The sequence below is a fragment of the Rhincodon typus genome, chromosome 7 (assembly GCF_021869965.1).
Source record: "Rhincodon typus isolate 14 chromosome 7, sRhiTyp1.1, whole genome shotgun sequence".
Taxonomy (NCBI): domain Eukaryota; kingdom Metazoa; phylum Chordata; class Chondrichthyes; order Orectolobiformes; family Rhincodontidae; genus Rhincodon; species Rhincodon typus.
In genome coordinates, this window is record NC_063338.1 from 3000655 (window position 1) to 3012192 (window position 11538).

An 11538-nucleotide genomic window follows, 5' to 3' on the forward strand; every position below is an offset into this window, starting at 1 on the left:
AAATAGGTGGTATCATGGACAGTGAGGTTGGGCATCAGAAATTGCAGCAGGATCTTGATCAGCTGGGGAAGTGGGCTGAGAAATGGCAAATGGAGTTTAATATAGATACGTGTGAGGTGTTGCATTTTGGAAAGTAAAATCAAGGTAGGAGTTTCATTGTGAATGGTAGGGCCTTCAGGAGTGTAGTAGAACAGAGGGACCTTGGCGTTCAGGTGCATGGTTCTCTGAAAGTGGAGTCACAGGTAGACAGGGCAATGAAGAATGCTTTTGGCACACTGGCCTTCATCAGTCAGGGCACGGAGAACAGAAATTGGGAAATTATGTTGCACTTGTACAGGACGTTGGTAAAGCCGCATTTCGAGTGGTGTGTTCAGTTTTGGTCACCTTGCTATGGGAAGGATGTTATTAAACTGGAAAGAGTGCAGAAGAAATTTACAAGGACATTGCCCAGACTCAAGGGACTGAGTTATAGGGAGAAGTTAGACAAGCTATGACTTTTTTCTTTAGCGTGTTGGAGATTGTGAGGGGATCTTATAGAAGTGTATACTTTTATGGTGTAGCACTATTAATTAAGGAGCCAATTACAGCAATAAAGAGACGATATCTAGCAAAGGTCCTCGAATGAGGCTTTGATGGTAAAACTTAGGAATGTTAAGGGGGCAGCCACTCTACTAGGAGAGTATTATAGGCCCCCAAAGAGTCAGTGGAAAATTGATGAGCAAATATGTAAACAGCTCACAGAGGTGTGTAAAAGTAATAATAAGGTAATTATACCAGGGAATTTCAACTTTCCCAACATAAATTGGGCTAGTCATAGTGTTAAGGGTTGAGAGGGACAGATTTCTTGAAATGTATCCAGGGGAGTTTTTTTATATCAACATATAGAAGGTCCAACAGGGACGGCACAGTGCTGGATCTGATCCTGAGGGAAGAAGCCAAACAAGTGTTTGATGTGGCAGTGAGGGAACATTTTGGCAATAGTGACCACAGCATGATACAGTTCAAATCTGTTCCAAACAAGGAAAAAAATTTGGCCTTCAAAAGATGGCTTTGGATTGAGGTAAGGCAGATTTTCTTAAAGTAAAGCAGGATCTGACCGCAGTTGATTAGGAACAGCTCCTTGCAGATAATTCTACAGCAGAGCAGTGGGGGGGGATTCAGAAAGGAACTGGGAACAGTACAGTTCCAACATGTACCCTTTAGAGAGAAAAGTTCAGAGAAGCTAGATGTCTAGGACAATTCACAGCTGGATGAGGAGGAAGAGAAAGGCATTTAGCAAGTTCAAAGGGAGCAATTCAGCTGCGGCCCTAGAGGAATAGAGGAACTGCAGGGAATTTAAGAAAGCAATTAGAAGAGCAAAAAGGGGGCATGGAAAAGGACTTATGAACAGGATTAGGGAGAATCCCAAGATATTTTATAGATACATTAAAGAGAAAAGATTAACCAGGGAAAGGGTAGAACCCATTAGGGGCAAGGGGGCAACCTGTGTGTGAAGCCGCAGGATATTAGAAGGATATTAAATTAATATTTCTCTTCAGTCTTCACTCTGGAAAAGGAGAACGTAGGTATGGAATTCAGGAAAAGGGACTGTGAGAACTTGCACAGTTTGACATAGGAAATGGGAGGCACCTGAGGCTCTGTCGGGCTTAAAAATGGACAAATTCCCTGGCCCAGATGAACTGCATCACATTCTGCTGTGGGAGCCAAGGCAGGAAATTTCAGGAGCTCTGGCATAAATTTTTAATTCCTCTCTGACCAGGGCGGGGTGGGGGGTAACATGCCAGATGGCCGATGTGGTTTCACTTTTCAAAAAGGGTGGTAGAGATAACCAGGAAATTACAAACCAGTAAGTCTTACATCAGTTGGAGGTAGAGTAAATTCTGAAGGACTGAAATAATAGTCACTCGGAAAGGCATGGGTTAATTAAGGATAGTCAGAATGCCTTTGTCAAACTTTTTGGAATTTTTTTGTAAATGTGATCATGTCTGTGAATGAGGGAAGTTCAGTTGATGCAGTTTATATGGATTTTAGTAAAGTTTTTGACAAGGTCCCACATGGGATACAGATTAAGAAAGTTCAAGCACATGAAATTAAGTGAAACTTGGTGAGATGGTTCAGAAACTGGCTTAGTACTAGGATATAAAGGTTAGTGGTAGAAGGCTGTTCGAGTGACTGGAGGCCAGTGTCCAATGGTACACCACAAGGATCAGTACTTTGTTATATACATAAATGATATAGACTAAAATGTGGGGGAATATTAAGCAAATCTGCAGATTAGCAGAGTGATTAATAATGAAGAAGGTCAGTGCAGGTTACAGGAAGATTTGATGGGTTGGTCAGATGGGCAGACCAGCAGCAGATGGTATTTCACCCTGAATAGTGTGAGGTATTGCACTTTGGATGAAGAAACAAGATGAGGGAACATTTAAATGAATGGCAGGACACTGCTTGGCTTAAAGGAACACAGGGATCTTGGGGTAATTATTCACAGATCGCTGAACTCGACAGAGACATGATTAAGATAGTTCGGGCATTTGGGACACTTGTTTTCATCAGTCGTGGCGTAGAGTACAAGATCAAGGAGGTAATGTTGGAACAAAACCAGAACTTGCTGAATAAGCTCAGCCGGTCTGGCAGCATCTGAAGAAAAAAAAAGTCAGAGTTAACATTTCTTGTCGGGTCACCTTTCCTCAGAATTGATGGTAGCTAGGAAAATGTTTATATGCAGAAGATAGGAAGGGGAGGAGGTAGGGAGTAAACGATAGGTGGGGATAGAGCCCAAAGAGAGAGAAGGAGCTGTTGGATAGACAAAGGAGTTGATAACAATCTGGCTAGGAGGATGAATAGCTGTTAGTGGGGACTGTTAGTGACTAACAATAGATAGTGTGTAATGACAGACTATGTGATAACAAGGCCTGGTGGGTGGGGTAAGAGGCGAGGACATGGGAGAATCTAGGCCCTAAAATTATTGAACTCAATATTGAGTCCAGATGGCTACAGAGTCCCCAAGTGGAAAGTGAGGTGTTGTTCTTCCAGCTTACGCCGAGTTTCACTGGAATACTGCAGCAAGCCTGAGATAGAGATGTTGGCCAGGGAACGGAGTGGTATGTTAAAGTGGCAGGCAACTGGAGGCTCAGGGTCTTTTTTGCAAGTTGAAGATAGATGTTCTACAAAGCTGTCACCCAGTTTACGTTTTATTTCCCCAGGGTAGAGGAGACCACAATGTGAGCAGCGAATGCAGTAGACTAGATTCTGGAAAGTGCAGGTGAAGTGTTGCTTCACCTTGAAGATATGTTCGGGCCCCTTGGATACTAGGGAGGGAGGAGGTAAATGGGCAAGTGGTACACCTTTGGCAGTTGCAGGGGAAGGTGCCGTGGGGTTGTTGGGGGGTGGTGTTGGGAGTAAAGGAGGAGAGGACCAGGATGTCCCAGGCGGAATGGTCCCTGCGGAAGGTGGACAAGGAAGGGGAGGGGAGCAGAGGAGAAAATGTGTCTGGTGATGGCATCTCACTGGAGGTAATGGAAATAGTACCTGATGATCTTCTGGATGTGGATGCTGGTGGGATGGTAGGTAAGGACATGGGGAAACCTATCGCTGTTACGTAAGGGCAGAGAGGGGGTGATGGCAGAAGTGCAGGAGATGGGTCGGACCTGGTTGAGGGTCCTGTTGACAACGGTGCTGGGGAATCCTCAGTTGAGGAAGAAGGTGGACATTTTGGATACTGCCTTTTTGAATTTGGCTTTATCTGAACATATGCGACAGAGACAGAGGAACTGAGAAAATGGAATAGAATGGGGCAGAGTGATAGACACTAGCTTTAGGGATGTGGTAATACCACAGGTCCAGACAGATAGATAGGTAACTGCCAAGACAGGGAGGTAGATGGAGCAGGAGTCTCCTGTGGATATTCCCCTCTCAAACAGGTATTCCGTTTTGGACACTGTTCAGGGTGGTTAGCCACTTAGGAGACGGTACAAGCAGCAGACAGGCCAATGGCACCACAACTGGTTCTGCTGTACAGCAGGGTGGAGAAAAGTCCAGATGAGCGATAGTAGTAGGTGACTCGATAGTCAGGGGCACAGACAGGTGTTTCTCTGGCCGTGAACAAGACTCTAGGATGGTGTGTTGCCTCCTAGGTGCCAGGGTCCTGGATGCCACAAAGCGGACACAGGACAACCTGAAACAGGAAGGGAAACAGACAGAAGTCATTGTCCACATTGGCACAAATGACATAGGTAGGAAGAAGGAAGGGGTCCTGTGAGGACAATTCAGGGAGTTAGGTAGGGAGCTAAAAAGCAGGACTACCAGTGTAGTAATCTCAGGATTACTACCTATGCCACAGCCTACTGAGGCTAGGAATAGAGAGAGAGAGTACAGTTGAACGTACGGATCATTGGGATGTCTTCTGGGGAAATTGGGACCTGTATAAGGACGGGTTGCACCTGAACTGGAGGGCTGGGAGGTTTGCTAGAGCCCTTCAAAAGGGTTTAAACTAGAGTGGCAGGGGGGTGGGAACCAGAACAACAGGCCAGTAAGTGCAGGGACTCGGGACAAAGGAGAGACTGAGATATGCATAGCACAGAGTAAGAGCAGGCAGAAGGAAGTCACAGGGCTCAAAGGAACTGAAGGTCTGGAGTGCATTTACTTCAGTGCATGAAGTATAACAGGTAAGACAGTTGAACTAAGAGCATGGATTACTGCATGGAATTATGATGTTATTGCCACTACGGAGACATGGTTAAAGGAGGGACAATACTGGCAGCTTAACATTCCGGGATATTGCTGTTTTAAACGGGAGAGAAAGGGAAACAAAAGGGGTGGGCGAGTTGCATTGTGAATTAGGGATCTCATCACAGCAGTGTTGAGAGAAGATACATCAGAGAAATATTGCAGTGAGGCATTATGGGTGGAGCTCAGGAATAGGAAGGGTGAAATCACAATACTGGAAGTTTTCTACAGACCTCCCAACAGCCCACATGAGACAGAGGAGCAGATATGTAGTCAGATACTAGAAAGGTGTGAAAACAGCAGGGTAGTTGTGGCGAATGACCTCAACTTTCCTCTTCTTGACTGGGACTCCCTTAGAGCCAGCAGCCCGGATGGGGAGCAATTTGTTAGATGTGTCCAAGAAGGCTTTTTGAGACAGTATGTTGCCCATCCAACCAGAGAGGAGGCCATACTAGACTTGGTACTAGGGAATGAGCCAGGACAGATTATCCATGTTTCACTAGGACAGCATTTTGGGCTTAGTGACCATAATTCCATAAGATTTCAAGTAGTCATGGACAAGGACAAGAGTGGCCCTCCGTGAGGGTGTTTAATTGGGCAAGGGCCAATTACATTCAAATTAGACACGAACTGAGGAATGTGGATTGGGTGCAGTTATTTGACAGCAAATCTACATCTGGCATGTGGGAGGCTTTTAAAGACCATTGATTAAAGTGCAGGACATGCATGTCCCTGCAAAACTGAAGGATAGCAATGGCAGGATTCAGGAACCATGGCTGACAAGGGAAATTATACACTTAGTCAAAAGGAAAAAGGAAGCATATGATAGGTCTTCGCAGCTACAAACTGACAAAGCCCTTGAGGAATATTGAGAAATTAGGAAGGAACTTAAACACAGAATTAGGAAGGCTAAAAGGGGCAATGAAATGTCTTTATCAAACAGGGTCAAGGTGAATCCCACAACTTTTAATGCACATATTAGAAATAAAAAAGAGGGTAGCAAGAGAAAGAGTAGGCCCCCTCAAGGACAAAAGAGGGAAGTTATGCGTGGAGCCACAGGAAGTGGGAGAGATCCTTAGTAAGTACTTTGTATCGGTATCCACCGAAGAGAAGGATATGACTGATGTTAAGGTCAGGAATGAGTGTGTGAATACTCCAGAGAATGTAACCATATTAAAGGACAAAGTTTTGGGGATCCTAAATTGCATTAAAGTAGACAAGTCCCCAGGGCCAGATAGGATCTATCCCAGGTTACTGCGAGAGGCAAGGGGAGAAATAGCTGAGGCATTAGCAGATATTTTCACATCCTCCTTGACCACAGGTGAAGTTCCAGAGGACTGGAGATTAGCCAAAGTTGTTCCCTTGTTTAAGAAAGGAAGCAGGGATAATCCAGGAAATTACAGGCTGGTGGGTCTGACACCTGTGGTGGGGAAGCTCTTGCAGAAGATACTGAGGGGCAGGATGTATGCACATTTGGAAAAAAATGGACTAGTTACTGACAGGTAGCATGGTTTTGTATGGGGAAGATCATGTCTCATGAATTTTTTAAAGAGGTGACAAAGATAATTGATGAGGGAAGAGCTGTGGATGTAGTTTATGTGGACTTTAGTAAGGCATTCGATAAAGTCCCACATGACAGACTGGTATAAAAATTAAAATCACATGGGATTCGGGGTAGGCTGGCTAGATGGATGCAAAACTGGCTTGGTCATAGAAGACAAAGGGTAGCAGTGGAAGGGTGTTTTTCCAGAATGGAGACCGGTAACTAGTTGTGTTCCACAGGGATCAGTCTGAGATCCTCTGTTGTTTGTAGAATATATAAATGATCTGGAGGAAAAGGTGGGTGGTTTGATTAGTAAGTTTGATTAGTAAGATGACATGAAGATTGGTGGAGTTGCTGATAGTGCTAATGACTATGAAAGGATACAACAGCATATAGATAGATTGGCAACTTGAGCACAGAAATGACAGATGGAGTTCAATCCAGACAAATACGAAGTGATACATTTTGTAGGATCAAATTTAGGTGTGAACTATACTGTTAATGGCAGAACCTTTAGGAATATTAACATACAAACGGATCTGGGCGTGCAGGTCCAGAGTTCCCTAAAAGTGGCAACATAGGTGGCCAAAGTGATTAAGACGGCATATGGCATGCTTGCCTTCATCGGCTGCAGCATGGAATATAAGAGTTGGCAAAACATGTTGCAGCTACATAAAACCCTTGTGAGGCTGCATTTGGAGTATTGTGTACAGTTTTGGTCACCACATTACCAGAAGGACGTGGAAGCTTTGGAGAGAGTGCAGAAAAGGTTCACCAGGATGCTGCCTGGTCTCCAAGGCATAGGCTATGAGGAAAGGTTAAAAAGACTATGATTGTTTTCACTGGAAAGACGGTAGCTGAGAGGGGACCTGATAGAGGTCTACAAAATTATGAAAGGCATAGATAGGCTGGATAGTCAGAGGCTTTTTCCTCAGGGTTGATATTTCAATTACAAGGGGCCACTGGTTCAAGGTGAGAGGGCAAAAGTTTAAGGGAGATGTGCAAGGAAGGTTTTTCACACAGAGTGGGAGGAGCCGAGAATACACTGCCTGAGGTGGTGGTGGAAGCAGGCACATTGACAACATTTAAGAGACATCTGGACGGTTACATGAATAGGGAAGGAATAGAGGGATATGGACCAAATAAGGGCAGAAGGTTTGTTTTTTAGTTTCGTCAGGGCATGATCGGCATAGTCTTGGAGGGCTGAAGGTTCTGTTCCTGTGCTGTACTTCTCTTTTGTAAGACAAATATACCTTTTATCTTTTGTAAGACTTTACAGAAAGCAAGGTGTGAGGATGTATAGTCCAGGTAGCTATGGGAGTCAGTGCGTTTAATAGCCAGTCTATCCCCAGAAACGGTGGGCGCCACGGTGGCACAGTGGTTAGCACTGCTGCCTCACAGCACCAGGACCCAGGTTCAATTCCACCCTCAGGTGACTGTCTGTGTGGAGTTTGCATGTTCTCCCCATGTCTGTGTGGGTTTCCTCCGGGTGATCCGGTTTCTTCCCACAGTCCAAAGATGTGCAAGCTAAGTGGGTTGGCCATGCTAAATTGCCTGTAGTGTTCAGGGATGTGTAGATTAGGTGGGTTATAGAGGGATGGGTCTGGATGGGATGCTCTTAGGGTCTGTGTGGACTTGTTGGGCCAAAGGGCCTGGTTCCACACTGTAGGGATTCTACGATCTAAATGGAAATAGAGATGTTGAGGAAGGGAAAGGAGGAGTCAGAGGTGGACCAGGTAAAAGTGATGGCAGAGTGGAAATTGGAAGCAAAATCAATGAACTATTCCAATTCCAGACAAGAGAGGCTAGCAGCACCATCGATTCATCTCAGCTGTGGATGGAATCCGGAATAGGACTGGAACAAGCAATGTTCCACGTAGCCCACGAAAAGACAGGCATAGGTGTGGCCCATGTGGATAGCCATTGCCACCCCCCTGACCCGAAGGAAATCAGTGGAGTTAAAAGACAAGTTGTTGAGGACGAGGATGAGCTCGGAGCCGTCGCCACCCACCACCATTGTTCTCCGCTTGGCTGAGCTCGTCCTCACCCTCAACAACTTATCTTTTAACTCTTCCCATTTCCTTCAAGTCAGAGACATGGCCATGGATACCCACATTGGCCCCAATTATGCCTGTCTCTTCATGGAGTACGTGCAACATTCCTTGTTCCAGTCCTGTTCTGGCCCCCACCCACAACTCTGTCTCCGATATATCGATGATATCATCGATGCTGCTTCTCTCTCTCATCCGGAATTGGAAAAGTTCATCGATTTTGCTTCTAATTTCCATCCTTCCCTCACTTTCACCTGGTCTATCTCTGACTCCTCCCCTCCCTTCCTCAACATCTGTTTCCATTTCTGGGGATAGACTGGCCATTAAATCCACTATAAACCCACTGACTCCCACAGCTACATGGGCTGTATATCCTTGCACCCTGCTTCCTGCAAAGACTCCATTCTATTCTCTCAATTCCTCCGTCTCCATCGCATATGTTCAGATGTGGCCAACTTCAACAAGGCAGCCCCTGAAATGTCCATCTTCTTCCTCAACTGAGAATTCCCCAGCACCGTTGTCAACAGGACCCTCAACCAGGGCTGACCCATCTCCTGCACTTCCGCCCTCACCCCATCTCTTCCGTCACGCAACAGCGATAGGGTTTCCCTTGTCCTTACCTGTCATCCCACCAGCATCGACATCCAGAAGATCATCAGACACCATTTCCATCACCTCCAGTGAGATGCCACCACCAGACACATATTCCTCACCCCTCCCTTGTCTGCCTTCCACAGGAACCGTGCTCTCCGGGACACCCTGTTCCACTCTTCTTTCACTCCCAACACACCCCACAGCCCCACGGCCCCACGGCACCTTCCCCTGCAACCGCTGAAGATGTAAAACCTGCCCATTTACCTCCTCCCTCCCCAGTATCCCTCCCCAAACATACCTTCCAGGTGAAGCAACATTTCACCTGCACTTCCTAGAATCTAGTCTACTGCATTCGCTGCTCACAATGTGGTATCCTCTGCATTGAGGAAACGAGGCGTAGACTGGGTGACTGCTTCATAGAACATCTACATTCTGCTCACAAAATAGACCCTGAACCTCCAGTTGCCTGCCACCTTAACAGACAACTCTGTTCCCTGGCCAACACATCTGTCTCAGGCTGCTGCAGTGCTCCAGTGAAGCTCAGCATAAGTTGGAAAAACAACACATAATTTTCCACTTGGGAACCCTGCAACCCTCTGCACTCAATATTGAGTTCAATAATTTTAGGGCCTAAACGCTCCCATGTCCTAACCACCTATCTCACATACCAGGCTTCGTTATCACAGTCTGCCATTACACACTTCCCATTGTTAGTCACTAACAGTTCCATTAATAGCCTTTCACCCTCCTAGCCAGATCGTTATCAGCTCCTTTGTCTGTCCAACTGCTCTCTCTCTCTCTCTCTCCCCCCCCCCACTTTGGGCTCTATCTCCACCTATCGTTTAGTCCCTATCCCCTCCTCCTCCCTATCTTCTGCATGTAGCTACTATAAATTGTGAGGAAACGCCTGTAGACCCGAAACATCAACTCTGACTTCCTCACATATGCTGCCAGACGGGCTGAGCTTTTCCAACAATGTCTATTTTTGTTCCTGATTTACAGTATCCACAGTTCTTTTGGTTTTTATGAGGTAATATTGGAATTGTACAGAGTATTGGTTTGGCCACAGCTGGCATACTGTGCGCAGTCCTGGTCACCTCACTACAAGAAGGATGTGATAGCACTAGAGGGGGTACAGAGGAAGGTCACGAGGATGTTACCTGGAATGGAGAAATTCAGCTATAAAAGAGAGATTAGATAGGCTTGGATTGTTTTCTTTAAAGCAGAGAAGACTAAAGGAAGACACGATTGTGGTGTATAAGATTATAAAGGGTATGGACAGGGTAAATACAAGCAGCTGTTCCCTTTGGTTGAGGTATCAATCACAAAAGAACATGGTTTTAGGGTAAGGGGCAGGAGATTCAGAGGGAATTTGGGAAAAATCTTTTTCCTTCAGTAGGTAGTGGGAATGTGGAATGCACTGCCTAGGAAGGTGGTGGAGGCCAGAAACCTTACAACCTTTAAAAAGTATTTGAATTAGCACTTTAAATATCATAAGATTCAAAGATATGGGACAAGTGCAGGAAATTGGAATTAGCACGCCTTTAGTGTCAGTTATATCGGTGCATTCTCGATGAGCCAAAGGAACTTTTCTGCGCTGTATGAATCTAGGAACTGTCTGAGCATTGGTCGACTTATACGTGCTCTGGATAAATCTTAAACCTCACTTTTGTCCTATAAGAGGAATCAAAGACATTTGTTAAATCCTGCTATAAATGACACTGGAGTTTCCCAAATATTATCACACCATAGCTAGATTGCAAGTACAAGGTGCTGTTGCTCGAGAGGCTGGCTGACAGACAGAAAGTGATACCTTCACAAGAAGGCGGATTATGTTGTGCTTTATACCACAGTCCACTGCCACAATCTTGATTGGATTCCCTTTGCCATAGACTTTAATTTCCTGCCAAAATACAGAGAGTCACAGTCATCACCCATGAATTTAGAACTGGAAAAATGTTAATGTTAACAGAGGTGGCATCATATCAGATTTACAATCACTTTACACACCACTTACTCCAACAGGCACGCTGTCAACATTGTTAGATATTCACTGGCCTTGTTAAAGAATTTCAGACAAGCACATCATAGCCATCAGAATAACTTCAGTTCTCAGCCTCAGCACAATGGGTAGAGGGCTCTTTTCTATCCTGAGCCCCCAAAATAGCAGCATCCCATGTCCACCCTAGCTGCTGCCCTCATTTCCCAGGAAAACCCCAAACTTTCTCAAGACCCTGCCACTCATCTGTTCCCATTGCCTAAGCCCCCACAGCACATTGTATCCCAAACCCCATGTTTCCTCCCCACCCCGCCACTCCCACTCCCAGTCTCCAAACAACAGAACCAGCCTGCCATTAACCCTCAAGAATCACAAAAGACATAGGAGTAGGCTATTCAGCCTGTCTCTGTCCCAGTCCTCAACTCCTTTATTGTGCCAGCTCAGCATAGCTATCAATTCCCTGATATTTCAAAAACATATCCCTCTTCTTTGAGAGAGATAGTAGGAACTGCAGATGCTGGAGAATCCGAGACAACAAGGTGCAGGGCTGGGTGAACACAGCAGGCCAAGCAGCATCATAGGAGCAGAGAGGCTGACGTTTCGGGCCTAGACCCTTCTCTACC

The 11538-nt window shown here is 45.6% G+C and overlaps 1 protein-coding gene across 1 annotated transcript in view; it reads right to left on the bottom strand.

Annotated features, from left to right (window-relative positions):
- The window catches only part of cps1 (carbamoyl-phosphate synthase 1, mitochondrial), a 176671-nt gene that overhangs the window by 132910 nt on the left and 32223 nt on the right, over nt 1–11538 (bottom strand). Inside the window, exon 7 of the mRNA XM_048598668.1 lies at nt 10730–10819. Within this exon, the coding sequence (XP_048454625.1) occupies nt 10730–10819 (90 nt within the window). The remainder of the gene's footprint in view (nt 1–10729; nt 10820–11538) is intronic.